The sequence below is a fragment of the Vipera ursinii genome (assembly GCF_947247035.1).
Source record: "Vipera ursinii genome assembly, chromosome: 2".
NCBI classification, from domain to species: Eukaryota; Metazoa; Chordata; class Lepidosauria; order Squamata; family Viperidae; genus Vipera; species Vipera ursinii.
The window spans coordinates 117950014-117969665 of NC_139513.1; the positions used below are offsets into that span (position 1 = coordinate 117950014).

At 40.4% G+C, this 19652-nt stretch overlaps 2 protein-coding genes across 12 annotated transcripts in view; one reads left to right on the plus strand and one right to left on the minus strand.

Annotated features, from left to right (window-relative positions):
- MFSD11 (major facilitator superfamily domain containing 11) overlaps positions 1 to 9985 on the minus strand; it is a 29971-nt gene extending 19986 nt beyond the window's left edge. For both annotated transcript variants that reach the window (XR_014491243.1, XM_083352915.1), the window contains exons 1-6: positions 9819 to 9985; positions 9521 to 9694; positions 8173 to 8228; positions 7148 to 7255; positions 1659 to 1738; positions 441 to 537 (exon numbers count right to left, since the gene is read on the minus strand). Coding sequence is in view for 1 of the 2 variants with exons in the window: in XM_083352915.1 (XP_083209041.1) it covers positions 441 to 537; positions 1659 to 1738; positions 7148 to 7255; positions 8173 to 8228; positions 9521 to 9616 (437 nt within the window). In the remaining variant the exon portion in view is untranslated. The remainder of the gene's footprint in view (positions 1 to 440; positions 538 to 1658; positions 1739 to 7147; positions 7256 to 8172; positions 8229 to 9520; positions 9695 to 9818) is intronic.
- Positions 9986 to 16217: 6232 nt separating this feature from the next.
- On the plus strand, positions 16218 to 19609 carry SRSF2 (serine and arginine rich splicing factor 2). Of its 10 annotated transcripts, none has more exons than XR_014491250.1 (5): positions 16218 to 17144; positions 17432 to 17741; positions 18005 to 18742; positions 18854 to 18898; positions 19196 to 19609. XR_014491250.1 is itself a non-coding variant. In XM_083352983.1 (3 exons), exons 1-2 carry the CDS (start codon positions 16783 to 16785, stop codon positions 17733 to 17735), a joined length of 666 nt encoding a protein of 221 aa, XP_083209109.1. In that variant the 5' UTR covers positions 16218 to 16782; the 3' UTR covers positions 17736 to 17741; positions 18005 to 19609. The 10 variants fall into 10 exon arrangements, 2 of the variants coding, with proteins under 2 accessions (XP_083209109.1, XP_083209110.1); XR_014491253.1 differs by having other exon boundaries at positions 18005 to 18108; positions 18632 to 18742; positions 18854 to 19609; XR_014491254.1 differs by lacking the exon at positions 18854 to 18898 and having other exon boundaries at positions 18005 to 18108; positions 18632 to 18742.
- Positions 19610 to 19652: the final 43 nt, after the last annotated feature.

Consider the following 19652-nt stretch of genomic DNA (forward strand, 5'->3'; position numbering starts at 1 on the left):
TAGATTTAGAACAAACTCTTGTTCCCATTTAGGACTCTTTAAATGATAATTGACATGGAAAGCAGAACTTTTGAAGGGAAATGTGATTCCAAAAAGCACATTTTTTGTGTAAGCACCAAAACTGACAGTTCAGTTTGAGAGTTGTGCTTCCACAGTTTTGCTTTAAATATCTAGAGAACAACAGCCTAATCACACATTTGTTTCCCAAAAAGGGTTTTTTATATTAGCATCAATTGTCCAATTTCTGGTATTGGCAAAATCAAGTATTTCTTTTTCCCTTAGCTCCCAATTAACTCAAAAATGGTTTAATTAGTGAATTCCCAATCCTCCAGAATAAATTAGGGATCCATTGGGAGATGCAAAAAGGAGAAGACTCCATTGCAGTTTTATTTCATTTCACAGCACAGGATCTAACCAAAAGCAATAGTTTAATTATTTACCTGAATTGCAATAGTGCCCAGAAAATTCCACTGTTTCTGCCAATTGTGTTTTCATTTGAATTTATTGTTAGGCAATTTCCTTGAGCAGTCCACAGTACTGAAAGTGTAGTAAGAATTATTGTAAACAAGAAATCTTCTGAAAATGTTTCAATAACATATTTGTATTTTTGGATGCATCTCACAAATGCTTACAGTTGATATTATTTAAATATTCAAATAAAACAGATTATATGGATATAACAAAAATATATTAAGTATTAAAAATTATATTATGGTATTCTAGCCACTGTTTCAATAATTGAAATTCCAATAATTGACAAACTTTTAAGGAATAGCAATCTCCTTGATACTTACTACACATTTTAAACAACAAACCTATGTATTTTATAAACTATGAACGGCATTGTTCAAAGTGAATGCCACTTTAGCTGGAATGTCATTATTGTAATCTTGGGAACAAAGACAATTTAAAGAGGTGTTTAGTAAATCTGAAATACATGGAACCAACTTCTTAGCTAATACGCTAAGATGTGCCTTAAGAGGGAAAAAAGTAATTCCAAGTTGCATTGAACTTTTCTTCACAAGGAATATCCATGTATGTTTACATTCTCTATGTAATGTTTCTGGGGTAGCACAGTGACTCAGCGATTAAGACTTGTTGGCTGGAAAGCTGGCAGCCCAGATTCCAGACCTGAGCACCCTGCAATGTTCTTGCCACAGTTCCTGCCAGCCTGGCAGTGTGAAAGCATTCAAATGTGAGTATATAAATAGGTACCCCTTCAGTGGAAAGATAACAGTGCTCCGTGACATCTTGCTGGCCACATGACCACAGAAATGTCTTCAGACAGTGCTGGCTCAATAACCTCTAAATGGAGATGAGCACTATAGTTGGTAACAATTAGTGGAGTAAAATCCACAGGGGCTCCTTTACCTTAACCTTTTATGTAATGTTTCTAATGGTTAAGAACAGTTTTACTACCTTGTTAATACTGGGGAATGGGACACATTGCTTGCATTCCCCTCAGTGGAAAATGAGAAAGTGTGGGAAAGCAAACTGGAAAAAGGTCCATATTACTCAGAATCAACCTAGACACTCAGTCCCTCACCCAAATCTCACTGATTTCACCAAAAGCCTAATTCCAAATGAAAAAGAGAAAAGGCAAGATAAATTCCTTCATAAAATGGAGAGCATCTCTCAGGTTGAGAGAAAGAGCTTACCAGCAGCTGCTATTCCAAGGAAAACTGAGGCTGTGTAGAAACTCCAAGTAATAGGCTGGATAAAAATGGCAATATATAAGCTGAAAAGAAAATTTTAATATTCATGATGCCATGCTCATAGTTCTTTGTAAAATAATTTCTATCACTACTTGGGAGTAATCTGTACTTGATAATTTTCAGATGTTCTTAGTTCTCCCAATTAATTCTAAATCCAATCTTTATCCACTTACCAGATATTTAACAGATTAATAGAGTTGGAAGAGACCTTGGAGGTCTAGTCCAACCCCGTGCTCAAGCGGGAGACCCCATATCATTTCAGACAGATGGCTGTCCAGTCTCTTCTTAAAAGCCTCCAGTAATGGAGCACCCATAATTTCTGAAGGCTGAAGCCATTCCATTGGTTAATTGTTCTCACTGTTAGGAAGTTATTTCCTAGTTCTAGATTGCTTCTCTCCTTGATTAGTTTCCATCCGTTGTTTCTTATCTTATCTTCTGGTGCTTTGGAAAATAGACTGACACTCTTCTTCTTTGTGGCAGCCCCTCAAATATTGGAACACTACTATTATGTCACTTCTAGTCCTTCTTTTCACTAGACTAGCCATACCCAATTCCTGCAACTGTTCTTTTTATGTTTTAGCCTCCAGGCCCCTAATCAACCTTGTTGCTCTAATCAACTGGATGCAGTATTCTAAGTGTGGTCCTACTAAGGCTTTATAAAGCAGTACTAGTACTTCACATGATCTTGATTCTATCCTGTTAATGCACCCTAGGATAGCTTTGGCATTTTTGGCTGTTGCCACACATTGCTGGTTCATATTTAAGTGATTGTCCACTAGGAATCCAAGATGCCTCTCACACTTAATGCTATTGAGCCAGGTTTCACCTAAACTGTACCTGTACATTTGCTTTTTCCTACCTAAGTGTAAGATCTTACTTTTCTCTACATTGAATTTCATTTTGTTGGATAGGGGCCAGTGTCAAGTCTGTCAAGTTCCATCTGGATCTTGAATCTATCAACTGAGGTGCTGTTTATTCTTCCAGCTTACTGTCATCTGCAAATTTGATGTGTTCCCTTCCTATTCCCTCATCTAAATCATTTATGAAGATATTGAAAAGTACTGGGCCTAAAACAGAACCTTGGGGTACCCCATTGCTTCCTTCCTCCTTGTAGATGTAGTTCCATTGGGGACTACATGTTGAGTGTGAATTGGCAGCATACATCTAGTGCTGATGCTGTTTATCCCACATTTTTCTAGCTTACTGAAATCCAAGTATACTATGTCCACAGGATTTCACTGATCCACTAATTTAGTCACTTTGTCAAAGAATGAAGTAAGATTTGTTTGGCATGATCTGTTTTTGATCAACACATGTTGGCATATGGTTATAATTTTGCTTGCTTCTAGGTATTCGTAGATCTGTTGCTTGATTATCTTTTCCAGGATCTTCCCAAATATTGATGTCAGGTTGATTGGTCTGCAGTTTCCTGCATCTGCATTTTTCCTCCTTTTTTGAAGATGGGAACCACATCAGCTCTTTTCCAATCCTCTGGTAGTTCCCCGGTTCTCCAGGATCTTTTAAAGACATGGTTCAATGATTCCAAGAACACATCTGCCAGCTCCTTCAGAACTGTGGGATGTAATCTATCAGGTCCCAGTGATTTGAACTCGTCTAGAGTGGACAGATGTTCTGTTACCATTTTCCTGCATCTTTTAATTTGTACTCCTAGTCTGTCTTTTACAGTTATGTTTTGGTAGGTTAGGCTAAAAACATTTATTTATCTTAGTTAAATTGCGAAAACCAAAAAACCCTGGGAGGACAGCATATCTGAAATAAAAATATTCATTACATTGAAAGGCATATTTCCTTAAGAAGAAGCTCAGGGTAGATCTGTATACCCAAAGGCCTTGGGAAGTTAATTTAAACTGGGTATAGGTTAGCGTCTAGCTTAATGGCTGAATAATGACCTGAATCTGGGTTTCTTCCTACCAAAGACAAAAATATTTTTAATTCTCCTTCTTCCTATCACTTCACTTCAGATTTAAGTAATTCTAATCAAATGCAGGTGTAGAGTATGCAGTACCTGGCTCAACAGTAGTAACTGTGAGAGGAATCTAGGTATCCTAGTGAACAATCACTTAAGTACAGGTAGTCCTCAACTTACAACTACAACTGAGCCCAAAATTTCTGTTACTAAGTGAAACATTTTTAAGTGAATTTTGCCACATTTTACGACTTTTCTTGCTAGTTTGTTAAGTGAATTACTGCAGTTGTTAAATTAGGAACACGGTTATTAAATGAATCTAGCTTCCCCATTGAGTTTACTTGTCAGGTCGCAAAAGGGGATCGCATGACCCCAGGACACTGCAACCGTCATAAATATGAGTCAGCTGCCAAGTATTTGAATTTTGATCACATGACCATGGGGGAATGCTGCAACAGTCATAAGTGTGAAAAATGGTCATAAGTCACTTTTTTCAGTGCCACTGTAACTTCGAACAATCACTAAATGAACTGTTGTAAGTCGAGGACTACCTGTATGAGCCAGCAGTGTGCTGCAGCTGCCAAAAAAAGCCAGTGCAGACCTAGACTGTATCATCAAAGGGATAACATCAAAATCAGGAGAAGGGATAGTACCACTATATAATGCACTAGTGAGGCCATGCTTTGCATACTATGCCCAATTCTAATCACCAAGATACAAAAAAAAATATGCTGAGGCCCTAGAAACAATGCCGAGAAGAGCAATCAAAATAATAAGGGATCCACAAGGATAAATCGTACAAGGAACAGTTAATGGACTAGGTATGTCTAGCCCAGGGGTGTCAAAGTTGCAACGTCACATGATGTATCGTGACTTTTTTTCCATTGCCGGCAATGGGGTGGGCACGGTTTCACCATGACGCATCCAATTTGACACCCCTGGTCTAGCCTAACAAAGAGAAGAATTAGGGCTGATATAATTTATTTATTTGTTTATTTTATTTTATTGAATTTGTATACCGCCCTATTCCCGTAGGACTCAGGGCGGTTTACAGGGCAGTTAGAACCATGAAATACAAAAATCAAAATCAAAATCAATTAAAACAATTAAATTAAATTCAAGCCCCAAAAGTAAATCTAAAACCCAATTAAATTAACAACCCCACAGTCTGGACCAAACAGCTCAAAGAGCCAGGTCCCGGCGAAATGAGCGAAGGTCGGGGGCAGTCCTAAGTTCCGTGGGTAGTTGGTTCCATAGGGCAGGCGCACCCACAGAGAACGCCCTTCCCCTGGGAATAACCCGCCAGCATTCATTAACCAGCGGTACCCTGAGAAAGCCCTCCCTGTGGGGGTGCACAGGATGATGGGAAGACGATGCCGGCAGCAGGTGTTCCCTTAGATAGTCCGGACCCAAACCATTTAGGGCTTTATAGGTCATTACCAGCACCTTGAATCTCACCCGAAGGGCAACCGGAAGCCAATGCAGCTCGCGGAGAAGAGGTGTTACATGGGAGTATCAGGAAGCTCCCATCACAACTCGCGCGGCTGAATTCTGCACCAGTTGAAGCCTCCGAGTGGTCCTCAAGGGCAGCCCCAAGTAGAGGGCATTGCAGAAGTCTAACCGGGAGGTCACAAGTGCATGATAAGCTCTCTTCCGGTACATGAGGGGCTGCCACAGAGAGGAGGAATTTGACTTATTTTCCAAAGCTCCTAAGTAATGAGTGGAAGCTTGTTAAAGAGAGATCCAGCCTGCAACTAAGAAAATTTTCTCAGAGTGAGAACAATTAATCAATGGAACTGCTGTGAGTACTCCATCGCTAGAAGTTTTCAAGAAAAGATTGGGAAAACATTGGTCTGGGATGATATAAGGCAGGCATGTCAAACTCACGATGTCACGTGATGTTGCGTGACATTTCGTGACTTTTTCCCCATTGCCGGTAATGGGGTGGACGCGGTTTCAGTGTGACGCATCTGGCCCGTGGGCTGGCAGTTTGACATGCCTGATATAAGATCTCCTGGCATGGGAAGGGAGTTGGACTAGAACTGCTCCAAGGTCCCTTCCATCCCTATGATTCTATTGTATTCTAACACCAGCCACTAGAACAGTAGTAGTCATAGTTCTAAGATGGCGGTGCCTGGAATGGCTGCGGCTGCATTGGCTCTTGAAGGTGAATAGTTTTGGGAGGGATAGTAAGGGCTATAGGCCACATGATCAGGAAGATTTTAATGTGTTTGAGCATCATAGTGGAACTAAGGTAACATACGACATACGACCGACAATCTTTGCTGGCCTGGTGAGTTTCTAGTTGTTTTGGAACTGTTGGTGATGTTGTGATTCAGGGCCAGCCTGTGGGTCCGGCAGCCGGCTCGGATGTCTCGGATGGCTCAGACGAGGGGGAGGAGGAGGGTGTTGAAGACGAACGTGCTGATGATGGCTTGGAGGCTTCGCAGAGCCCCCAGCCAGGGCCCTCTTCTCAGCTGCGCGAGGCCGACAGTGCGGATGATGATGACCCACAGCTGGCCCTGTTCAAGGACGCCCGACGCAGGAGGCAGTCAAGCAGGAACAAGCAGAGAAAGGCTGTGGGACTCCTCGGAAGGAGGCACAGGGAGGCCACGCCCTGAACTCTAATAAAAGGAGTGTTTGGGGAAGGGCTGGTTGCTGAAAGCAACCGCTCCGTTTGAGGATCACAGTTCCGGTGTTTTGTTTCTTGTTCTGTTGTTTGTGTAATAAATCTTGGCAGACGCCTTCCAGCCTCAGACGCTCTCCAGCCTCTGCCGTTTGTACAGGGGTTGCCTTTCTGCAAGGCCGGTAGCAGGCTGGTACAGAACAGGTGAGACCGTTAAAAGTCATTGGCGCTGTTTGAATTTGTTCTACCAGCATCAAGATCTGACTGCTGGCCCAGTGATGGATTCTACTGCAAATCAGGGCTGCTTCCAGAGAGGCAGAGGAGGAGAGGACCTGGAGCTTATGGAGCGAAGGAAATGGATGAGGCTGTTGGCAGGCCCAGAGGAAGAGAGAGAGGCTTTTGGAGGAGTTGGTGGCGGCGGCAGCAGCGTGCTCCAGGGGTGAAAAGAAGCAAGGCCTCTTAAAGGAAAAGGTGGAAGAGTCAGGATCAGAAAAAGGAAAGAAGGCAAGGTTGTCAGAATACAAGCAAATTTGAGGGCTAATCCACATGGAGCCCCATTTCCATCTGTCCTGTGTGCCATCGTTCACTCCCTAGAGACTAAAATGGACAATGTGAAATTTGAGCGGGCCCCGAACAAGGAGTATATATCGGAGGTGGTAACCCTTTGAGAGCTGTATGCAACGAAATTTCATTTTGATGTATGCCGATTGGTGTACATTCAAAGTGACAATAAAGTTATCATATCATATCGTATCATATCATATCATACATTTCCCATCAGTCAATTATATACAAAACAAGAGCAGGTCTTCTAGTTACAGCTAAGTAAAAGGAAATCAGCATAAATTATATACTAGGAATTGAAGCAATTTTACTTACCTATAGAATATACCACTAATGAACATGGAAAGTTGTGGTCCTATGACTGCAACCACTGAAGGTGAAATTATATTTGATGCTGAAAACACTCCATAAATAACAGCCATACTGTACAAAGGAGTAACAATGATTAGTAAATCATGTCCTTGAAAACAGAGAACAATAAGAAGCAGTTTTATTTTTTGAAAAAATTGTGTAAAGTTGCACAAGGTAAAATCTGTCAACCACAACAATTTTTCAAGCACCATGGTACTACCACATTGCTACACTAATTCACATAGGTGCTGTATCTAAAATTATTTTACATGGAGATGTAAGCTACCTTCTTTTACATCTCTCCCTACCCTCCACCCTCCCATACACAAATTTTATTTGTGGGAATTATTTGTATAGAATGTTTATTTTATATTATCTTCTTCTGAAGATGAGATTTCAGAGACAAATTAGAATTCTACCGATTTTTAGGTTTAATAAAAACAATAAAGGAAAAAATGGTTAAGTACAGCATGTAATAATAGGGTGAGGTCACAAATGATAGTAACTGTCTTCATCTATAGTAAAATTAACTGTAATTCCCCCAGGTCTCCAAATGGAAGTTCTTTTAAACTAGGTTTAATGAAAACAAGCCAAAAGCAGTATATTGTTCATTAGCTTGTCTTATTCAAACCATAGTTTCAACTTCACTGGGATATTTAATTTACAACTGAAAGCCAAAATTTCTGAAAACTGGCACACAAAAGAGGAAAATGAGGAAGAATTGATACGCCTATCATGCCTCATTCTCATAGGAAGTATTCATGCTGTTCCATTATGCCTGAACCTAGTCATAAAATGTAGCTCAAAAGCAACAAGTTAAGATTTTCAATAAATGATAAAGTATTGCTGCTGCCATGAGTGAGAGAGGTATGGGGGTTTTATGTTTTGGATTTTTAATGCAGTAAGCTGCCCAGAGTTACAGGTACTGAGTTAGGCTGGCAAATAAATCTATTTAATAAATGAATAATAAAAAGACAAGAGTAAAGTACCTTGTGTAGCCACTTCCATGAAAATCAGTATTGTTTAAATTTGTAATAATAGTTTGCTGTAATACATTAAAATACATTAAAATGATTACTGTTATCCAGATTGTTTTTAAAAATGTATTTAAGTTTTAAAATACAAAACAGACCCGCAAGTCACTATAAATACAAATATTAAATATGCCTACTTACGATTACTTAGACAAAGTATTTGAAAATAATATCCTAAGTAAATCAATTTTTTACAATTAAATTTGCATTACAGAATGTTACATTAGGAAGTAAAAAAAAGTCAAAATCTAACTATAGTTTTAATATTGACTCTCCTTCTGTTAAGGACAAAACATCATATTGCTTGATAAAGCAGCGTGCCCAAATCTGCATCTGCCTACAGAAGATAAAATGGGGAGCATCTGTAGCAACAATCATGATGTGGCAAGTAATAAATCCTTAGTTTTTGGTACAGCACTGTAATACCCTTAAACCATCATGTAAGTTGATCCCGTGCTTAGAGGCCTGACTGACAAAAATTGTTTCCATACTCCCCTCCCCAAAAAATGTTCTTACCTAAAATCTTTTTATACAATAGTAAAACTAGACTACGCCTTTTATCATTCCATCATTAGACTCAAAAAGAAGATAACTCCAACTTCTAGATAATGTTCTGATTTATTGGCGAGACCCAGGACATCAAAGACGGTAGATTTAGCTTGACTATGCAAAGCCAAGGCTGGCCTTATCCTCCATATTGCTCAAGACAAAAAGGAAAAGAAGAAGGAAGAACAGAGGGTTGCCTAAATACATCTAAGCAGGAGGTATTCTCTTTCCAATTACATTTGCTCGTTGTTCCCCTTTTCCCAATGAAGTTTTATATCTAGAGATATAGGTTCCTTGTTTTAATAAGATACTTTCTCATTAAAGGTTTCCCTATATGGAAGACTGTACAATTAATTCCCATGTTTCAGGATTCCCATAAGATCTGAATCTCTGGGCTAAAAGCTAGGCACCTTTGTTTTTCTAGAGCTAGACTGAAGACCTTGGCAGAATGGGTGTGTCGGGGTGTTTAACATGGCTGGTGGCAGCTGATCATGACATGTTTTAGAAGTAACCCAAGAAAGAAGGACATTCCAGGCAGTCTGAATTACCACTACTCCCAGCACAAGGGAAAGAGGACTCCGTTTTTAAAATTACGCTTTTCAAGCAATCAGGAAATTCCATACATTATAATAACAGGTAAAGCAAATGGCAAAAAAAGGGCTGCAGACATTGAGAGAAACAATATTACATTCTTAAATATCTATTTTTTTGTTTCAACGCAATCAACGCACATAGAGAAAAAAGCATTTGCTCTTACCGCTATATTTCCACATGTTTGGAAAGCAGTGAACATAAACATGAATGCTATTCCTAAAACAATGATGTTCAACTGTTTTTTTAATTCAGAATTCATCTTGTGTTTTATCAGAATGTTGTTAGACTAAACGTAGGTTAACATCTGTCGTTCAAGCTTCTTCCTTTTTTTAAGTTTCTGAGAAAGGAACAAAAAACAATAACTTTGCATTACTGAATTACCAACTGTTTTCTGAAAAAAACAAGGTATGAAGAAAATACCAGCCAACAGAAATGAGAAAAAAAAAATCAAGACTCTCTACCTTTCAAATGCAGAACAGCAGCAGATGCAAAGAAGCAAAGAAGGCACATTCTGACCCAGATCTTCACTTATCTACCATGTCATAGAATCAGATATTGACATGGTCATCAATTATCTGACAAAAGGAACAGCTACGGAGATTATTTCCATTCATGCCAGACAGGAAATAAAGAAGTTTACAAATCAAGTCAGCTGATCAAATGAGGAAGGAAAAAAAAGCCCTCATGAATTCTGGGAAATGGAGTTCAAAGAGCTATACATTAAGGAAAAGAAAACATTTCTAAACAATGAAACAGAATAAAAATTCAGTGATATCTGTAAGCATGAACAAAATACCTTTTAGATAATCATGACTGCACAATTTGTTTTTCTCATTTGCCAGGAAATTTTGAGAAAAGTTAATTCTGAATAATCTGGTATATGATAAAGGAAAAACCTTGAATTAATTTGAATCGTTATTAAACGTAAGCTTGTCAGAAAGGAGTACATCACAAATTAATACTTTTTAAAATCCCACTTAATTCAATGGACTCTATAAACCTCATTGTTATTTATGATGGCACTTGCAACCTGCAATCGATGAGAACAAATTTTTATTATAAATAATATAAAGTATATAATAATGTGACCTCCCAATCAAAATGTTACTATCATAATCATTAAAATAATGCAGTTCAAGAAAAAAGGTTACATCCTAGATAAATATATAATTGTAGTATATAAGACAAATCTTATAAGAACTAAATCCAATTATATTAATGTATTTCAAATGTTCACATCTAAATGCTAGATTCAATACTGAATGTGCATCTGGAGAAGTGGTATGTGTGTGTGATGCAACAAAGAGATGGAGAGGGGGAGAGGTTCAGGATATCCACATCCTAGAATATCTCATGATATATCTAATAGGTCAAAAGTTATAGCTTTAAATGGTAAGATTCTGTTCACTGGGTATAAGCAAATAAAGTATTGGACTCTATTGTATCTCACTGTATCGTCTTTGGGCTAGGGCAGGGGTAGGCAACCTTGACTCTTTTATGACTCATGGAGTTCAACTCCCAGAATTCCTGAGCCAGGTGGCTCAGGAATTCTGGCAGTTGAACTCCATGAGTCATAAAAGAGCCAAGGTTGCCTACCCCTGGGCTAGGGTCTGACACTTAGTAATTATTCTAAGTTACGGCAAACACTGACACACACACAAAACCTACTTACAATCTAGTTCAGACATGTCTAACACAAGGCCCGGGGGCCAGATCCGGCCTGCGAAGTGGTTTCATGCGGCCCGCGAAGCCATCCTGGAAACAGTGAGGGAACGGCCCCCGCTGCCTTGGCCCTGGCCCAGAGACCCTCCTCCTGCCAGAGACCCTCAGATCTGTCCCACTCCTGCCCAGGCCCCCATAAGCACCCTTGATGCGAACGATGTAGAGCTGGCCACGCCCACCCAGTAGGCCATACACACATTAGCCACGCTCACCCGGCCCCTTGAGGGCAATCGCAATGCTGATGCGGCCCTCAATGAAATTGAGTTTGACATCCCTGATCTAGTTCCAGAATTCTGATGGCTGCACATGCACATATTCACGGTCACAAGTGCATTTGGGTGCTTGGCAACCTCTGAGGGAGATGGGAGATTAAGAAATAGGAAATATAAATAAATAAACCAGCTCACATTTACACTCACAGGATTCTATAGTCTTGTGACCACAATTTATAACTTTTTTTGCAGTTTTCAGCTTTTTTACTGTTTCTGCCCAAAAAATTTCATAGGAATACATGGATTCACTTAACAACTGTTAAATTCTTTTGAGAACTGCAATGCTTGCTAATGGCTGCCATAAAGTCATAAAATCAGGGCTGATTTGACTTAAAACTGTCATGACTTACCATGGAAAATCTGAGTTCTGTTGTGATCATAGATCAAGGACTACTTGTAGTTAGTTAACACTAACCATATAAGTAAGATAAGTTCTACACACCTATAAGGTATTTTAAGTTTGACATTCAAAATTTATTAGTCATTGTAAATTAAAATCCAAATAAGGGCAGCTTTCCCAGTATTATGAGTTTAGAATTCTGAAATATGTATTAGTTATACTGAACATAAAAAGGTAAAGGTTCCCCCGCACATGCGTGCTAGTCGTTTCCGACTCTAGGGGCCGGTGCTCATCTCCGTTTCAAAGCTGAAGAGGCAGCGCTTGTCCGAGGACGTCTCCGTGGTCATGTGGCCGGCATGACTAGACGCCAAAGGCGCACAGAACGCTGTTACCTTCCCACCGTAGTGGTCCCTATTTTTCTACTTGCATTTTTACGTGCTTTCAAACTGCTAGGTTGGCAGAAGCTGGGATGAGTAACAGGCGCTCACTCTGTTACGCGGCACCCGCCAAACTGCCAACCTTCTGATCGACAAGCTCAGCGTCCTAACCCACTGAGCCACCGGGTCCCTCTCACACTGAACATATATTTTCAAGAAAATAAACACAGACTTTTGGCTCCTCATTTACTTTCTACATTATGGACTATAAATTTTTCATGTTTCAGTGCTTGGATAATGTGCACTATTGCTATATTCTCCCACTGAATAAAAAATTACATTATCAATTTTTGAACTAAACATTGGTTCAAATAAACCAAAAGTATATCTCCCACAAACAATATGGTGACAACAGAGCAAATCATGTTCAATAAGAATATACTTTGATTCAGATTTACAGACAGCATGTTATCTATGCATCAACCTGGAAACTATTCTTTTAAATCATCTCCCTCACTTTTTTTGTACATCTCCTATTCTATTTCATAATTATTCCGTAAATTTAACATTTGTTCTGTTTTATTAATTCATCAAATAAACATTTCCCAGTATTCACTCAAAAAAATCATTAAATACTACTTTCAAATATTTTATTTTGCTTTGACTTAAAAAATGATTTAATTCACTGAATATCTGCAAAAATATAGTATAGATGGTACCTTGCTCAATAGTAGTTACTGTGAGAGGGATCTTGGAGTCCTAGTGGACAATCACTTAAATATGAGCCAGCAGTGTGCTGCAGCTGCCAAAAAAGCCAACACAGTGCTAGGCTGCATTAACAGAGGGATAGAATCAAGATCACGTGAAGTACTAATACCACTTTACAATGCCTGTGTAAGGCCACACTTGGAATACAGCATCCAGTTTTGGTCACCACAATGTAAAAAAGATGCTGAGACTCTAGAAAGAGTACAGAGAAGAGGAACAAAGATGACCGGGGGACTGGAGGCTAAAACATATAAGGAACGGCTGCTGGAACTGGGTATGTGTAGTTGAATGAAGAGAAGGGCGAGGGGTGACATGATAGCAGTGTTCCAATATCTCAGGGGCTGCCGCAAAGAAGAGGGAATCAAGCTATTCTCCAAAGCACATGAAAGCAGGACAAGAAGCAACAGATGGAAACTAGTCAAGGAGAAAAGCAACCTACAACTAAGGAGAAACTCCCTGACAGTTAGAACAATTAACTAGTGGAACAACCTGCCTCCAGAAGTGGTGAATGTTCCAACTCTGGAAGTTTTTAAGAAGAGACTGGACAGCAATTTGTCTAAAATGGTATAGGGCAGGGGTCAGCAACCTGAAACAATGAAAGAGCCACTCGGAAACGGTTCCCTCACAAAAGGAAAAACTGGGAGCCGCAAAAAATGTGTGCACATGCGCGTACATGCACGCATGCGCAGAACAGGGTTTGACTGAACAGTGGAGCCAAGGCGAGATATGCACTTACCCTGCATATATGAATTGATTGATTTAACTTTTTTAGTCCCACTTTTTTTTTTGGACTGCACATGGCAGAGGACTGGGAGCCACAGGAGATGGCTGAAGGAGCCGCATGCGGCTCCGGAGCTGCAGGTTGCAGACCTGTGGTATAGGGTTTCCTGCCTGAGCAGGGGGTTGGACTAGATGACCTCCAAGATGCCTTCCAACTTTATTATTATTATTAAATATTTTAACATTACTTTACTTCTAATCACCACATGAGTTTAGTGTAGTAGTAAACATATTTTGTGGCTAAAGGAATAATTGATTTATCGGTATATACCAATAGGAAAAAAAGAAGAGAATTGCTAAAAAAAAAAAGCTCAAATGGCAAATATTTGCTCTTCTCACATACAGGAAAGCCAGTGATCAATATTTAACAATCCAGAGTTCAAAATTTGGAGTTGTTAGATGTGCAAGTTAAATTCAAAAGAGGCAGACAACAGAGATCATGTTAACATCCCATGGATAATGAAAATGACATTTATTTTTGCTTTAATTATACAAAAGCTTTTGACTGTTGGCATTTCTTTTTTTAAAAAGCCGAAAAAATAGGAAAGTAGAGTTAGAATAGAAGCCATTTAATGGTTCAAAATAATGGTTCAAAATTGGGAGAGAAGTACACCAAGGCCCTAATATATATAAAATACTGGACTAAAAGAAAGAGAAACTGGAAATAAAATTGCTTAAACATCAACCAATCTCCCACACATTTTGATGGCTACAAACAACATATAGGAAAACAAAGGTAAAAAAGTGTGTGCAAAAGTCAATCTCCCCATCAATTTTTTTAAGCAGTCCTTGTTGCTCTCTGAGCTTATTTTCTTGCAGATGTTTCATTATCCAAACTACTGTAGGTAACATTATCAGTGCTACTAAGGAGTGCAGTTTGCTGTCAATTTACATTCTAGTGGCTTGCCCGTCAGCATTGGTGAGGGTGGTCTTAAGAGATTCTTTGGCTGGGCTGTTTATTGTTGGCTTTTTGGACAGTTTCTTGATTGAAGTATTTACTTGATTGTTGGTCTGATGTTAATATTGGAGTTAATCTACGCTGATCTGGGTGCTGATGGAGAGATGCTTAGGTCTTTTTGTTCCCCTTTTGGCTAATTGCTTGTCTCTTTTGTGTAGTCTATAGATGTTGTTAATGTCTGTGTGTCTATTGATGCCTACTTTGTCAGAGTGCTGGGCTTCTAAAAATTCACTGGGATTTTTGGACTTAGCTTGGTCTAGAACGGTCACATATCCCCAATATGGTTTAAGTCTGTCATTATGTTGTGAAATTAAGTTTCCATCAAGTCTTCTGGTCATGGATGCATTCTGCCAGTCTTCTGCCTGTTTGTCCTACATAGTGGTTGTTGCAGTCATCACATTGTATATTATAGATGACTTCTGTTTTTTTTCTTCTGGGGTTGCTGGGTCTTTTGGTTTACTTAGGATGGTTTGAAGGGCTATAGTTGGCTTGGGTATAATGCTGATTCCATATGGTTGTAGTAGTCTGTTGGCGGTGACCTATGTCTCTCAAATGCAGATGGACATCAGGACAAGATTCAGCAGTCCATCTGCTAAGATAGCAAAGTTCACATTTTGGATAGAGACAGGACCACTGGTTTCAAAGAGGGGTTATAGAAGCAATTTATGTTGCTATGCCCCACAGCAAAGGATTAAGAAGAGAAACTGTCTGCAAACAAATCAAGGTGGCAAGAAATATTTCATACATCAAGCCTGTTGAATAAAAAGCTCACAAATTTCTTGTCAGAGAAAGTCAGCACACAGTAACCGACACCACCAAGTCTTTGGCTGCAGGGGAGGAGGGGAACCAATCTAAGCCAGGTATTAGATACGGACATCGCTAGGAAATCCCAAAACTATAGGTTGGGGGGGGGAACCCACCTAGAAGGGTAAACTGTTTTATATGACACCTAGAAAACAAGAGACAAGCTTACTACCTTTTTATACCTAAAAAACCCCATTGCACAGTACTAATCCTTGGGAGTAAAGGTGCAAAATACTGCACAGCACAATGTCCTCCCCCACCCCCACTTTAAATGGATAGCCATTTGCCTGAAATGGTATAAGGTTTCCTGCCTAAGCAGGGGGTTGGACTAGATGACCTCCAAGGTCCCTTCCAACATTATTATTATTATTATTATTATTATTATTATTATTATTATTATTATTATTATTATTATTATTATTATTATTATTATTATTATTATTATTATTATTATTAATTATTCTCTGACCCATAGTGTGTGGCTGATAGTTAGGCCTGATAATGGGCTTTGAAAACCTTAGCATGGTGCAGCCCCAAACTGCAAGAAAATCTATTAGCCACCCCAAGTAGACAGCGTCCCCCTCCCCCCCCCGCCCGGCCTCCCCTTCAGCACGAAAGCACAGCAAAGAAAGCACCCTTAACCGTCCCTCTCAGCCACCCCTCCCCCCTGCGCCTCGCGCTTCAATCTTCGCTCCCTTCGTTTCGCGCGCTCCTGTGGCACGTTACGTGCGCACTCCCGCGTATTATTAGTCAGCTTCCTCTCAGTCTTGGCCGCCATTTTAAAAACTGAGTTTCTCGTCTTTCAGCAAGCACATACGACGCCAAACGCTTAACGGTTTGTAAAAATTGACACGCTGACTAAATTATAACGAGCAAAGGCGGTTATACCTTTTACAGAATTGTAATTTTGGAATGCAAAGTAACGCTCTGTAGCTTTCCGCGTGAGAAGCGTAAACAATCGCTTCCGGGTTTCCACATTAAAAGGCAGATGAGCTTTCGCAGCCGATAAGGAGCCTATCTCTCCCTTTGGGTTTTTTTTTTTGTTAGATGTTAGTTGCCTTTGTCAGTGCCTTTTAAGATCGTCTTCTTCCTTTGGAGCAACAAAAATCGAACTTAAATTTGAATGGCTTACGGTACATGGGGGGGAGGTAGAATCGATAACTGTTTCCGGGGCATTGACGGCCATTTTGTGGCGCTTAAATACTTGAGGAAGGGCGGCACCTCGTTCACTTGCTCGTGGCAGCAGTCGGAGATGGTCGCTTGCGAGCGAGCTCTCGTCTGCACGCCTCGCTGTTAAGTCGACGGCCAGGCTGTAGTAACGCGAGCCCAACGCAGCAGCCGTTTCTATATCCGTAGGGCCAGTTCGTCCGCTCCGCCTTTTTCCGTCTTTTTCAGCCCGACACCATGAGTTACGGGCGGCCGCCGCCAGACGTAGAAGGCATGACCTCCCTGAAGGTGGACAACCTGACATACCGTACTTCTCCAGACACACTTCGCCGCGTCTTCGAGAAGTACGGCCGCGTGGGGGACGTCTACATTCCCCGCGATCGCTACACCAAGGAGAGTCGCGGGTTCGCGTTCGTGCGTTTCCACGACAAGCGCGACGCCGAGGACGCTATGGACGCCATGGACGGAGCCGTGCTTGATGGGCGCGAATTGCGGGTCCAGATGGCCCGCTATGGCCGACCTCCGGATTCGCACCATAGCCGACGAGGGCCCCCTCCGCGCCGGTACGGAAGCGGCGGTTATGGACGTCGCAGTAGAAGGTGAGATTAGGAGACAGGGCCTGTCGGGCAAAAGAAGGTCGGTTCCTGCTCCTAGGAAAGTTTTTAAACCGGGATGTGGTATAAGGGAGGCAGAAAAAGGGCCCGGGCTAATAAGTTAAGCGTACTGGTTGGGGAGGGAAGGTCGGCGGGAAAGTGAGAATCACGTGATACTGAATGGGCGGCGGGTGGCCTCTTCAGCCGTTGGCTCTGAGCGAATTCCCGAAAGAGAAAGAGCTCTACTTCCTGGACATTTTCCAACCGCCCGTCTCTTTCTCTCTTCCACCCAGCCCCAGAAGGCGGCGTCGCAGCCGATCCCGAAGCAGGAGCCGATCCAGATCTCGTAGTAGATCGCGATACAGCCGCTCCAAATCGAGGTCCCGCACACGATCCCGCTCTCGTTCTACTTCGAAGTCCAGATCGGCCAGGAGGTCGAAGTCCAAGTCTTCGTCTGTGTCCAGATCTCGTTCCCGATCAAGATCCAGGTCCAAATCCAGAAGCCCTCCACCTGTCTCTAAGAGGGAATCGAAATCAAGATCTCGGTCTAAGAGCCCTCCTAAATCTCCTGAAGAGGAAGGTGCTGTGTCATCTTAAAAAAAGGTAAAATATCAGGTATTCTCCTGAACTTGCATGCTTTGCTGTAGGAAATTAGTAGGCACTGGGATCTTAAGCATTCTGGAGTAAGAAAATGGGGCACGTTCATTTCTAAAAAGGGTGTTTTAATTTACAGCTAATAAACATCTTCATGTTTTGTTGCAATTAATAGCTTGCTTTTTAATATCTATTGTTTGAGACGCATCCTATTTCTGAATTGACTATTTTCTTACTGTTCTTATCCAACATCTGCATTTTCCCCTTTAAAGCTGCGGTCTCCTGTTTGCTTAAAGAATATTGGCCAGTATTGCAGATTTTAACTGATTTGGCTGATCCTCCAGGGACCAGTTTCTGTGGGCGTGTATTGGAGCAGGTTTGTCTTTAAATGTTAAAGATACACTATCCTGTTAAGAATCTGTTCGATGGATACAGTTCTCAAGAGCAGCAAACACTTTTAGAAATGAAATGCAAAAGTTGGTGGAAACCAGTGTCCTTGGTGCAATTGTGGGCTTATAATATGCTGGGTGGGAAAATGGATAGTGTGTCTTTAACCTCCCTCAAATTGTTTGGTCCTGTTTTTTCAGATGAAGGGGGCCTAGAACTGTTAAGGATAATGACCAATAACAAGATTTTGAATAAGGATAAATGCATAATTAGATTCAGGTTGGATTTGGATTAGGGGTGGTTGTTAAAGAACGTGATGTGGTTAGTGCATAGATTGGACCAGTTTTCCAAAACGCTATGGCTACATTGGTATCAATGCAGTAGTGGGAGGGAGATATTTTACTTGCTTGGAAACATGTTAAAACACCAATACAAGTAGGTACTTAAAAGTATCCATAAACAATAGATTGCATACAAGGAATACCCTAAGCATTTATCATTTTCAAATTTAGGTGCTGCAAACGGATGAGAAATCTACATAAAGGATGCCTTTGGAGGAGAAATGATCATCTGAATTTCCAGTCCTCTGGAGACTCCTGCACAAGCAACAGGCTGTTGAAAAGGTTATTTTGTAACACTTTGTCTAACTTTTTACTTTGTTTTGAGCCTCAAATGGCAGACTTTTACTTTTATGTGCCATTTTGTTGCTATTATTCAAATTTCTTGTAATTTAGTGATGTGAACGACTACAGATTTCATTATTGGCTTGGATATTTGAGGTAAAAACTTCATTTTTGTTCATATAGTGCTGACTTGTTTGCAAATTAAACTGATAATTAACTTGCAGCCTCAAGTTTAATATTAAATATGCAGCTGTAGTATGCTGAAAAGCTTTATGCTGTCCAGATGTTCAATTCTTGCCTTTGTTCCCCCAATTCCGATTTTTTAAAATTCAAGCACATATGCAAATACTTCAAGTCAAACATTAAACTTTGCAGCTGACAAATTAATTTGAAAGATTTTGTTTTTATCAGACAAAATTCTAATCTCTTCTCTTATGTATTTTTGTGCACTAGGCGCAGTTGTGTAGCAGTTGAGTAATGCTGGTTAGCTGTTAAGGTGGCGTGTTGCAGTGCAGAGTGCTTGGCTGTTTCCTGTTTTCTCCTGATTGCTCCTGTAAAGATGCCTTGTCGTGCAGAAACAAATGGCTGTCCAGTTAATTGTAATTGCCTGACAACTGCACTTCCAGTCACCCGGGCCTTGCATTAAAATAATGGAGCATACAGTGAGCACATCTAGCTGGTGATATACACACCTTATTTTTCCAGAATGGTAAATTAGACCATCTACATATGTGAACTTGCATATGAAAATGTAATGTTAAAGCATTTGATTCATTCCTTTTAAGTACTGATTTGGAGTATCTCTTAAAACATTCTGTATTATAACCTCTGTGTCTGTAGTTTAATAAAAGCAACACTTTTTTGGTGTTCAGGTTTTTTTTTTAAAACTGATGGTTTGAGTCAGTTTTGT

Bases quoted from the DNA above. Each gene is read 5' to 3' on its own strand.
- SRSF2 (XM_083352983.1), top strand. From the start codon at position 16,783: ATGAGTTACGGGCGGCCGCCGCCAGACGTAGAAGGCATGACCTCCCTG. The intron at 17,145-17,431 runs GTGAGATTAGGA...TCTTCCACCCAG, and splicing joins TATGGACGTCGCAGTAGAAG to CCCCAGAAGGCGGCGTCGCA.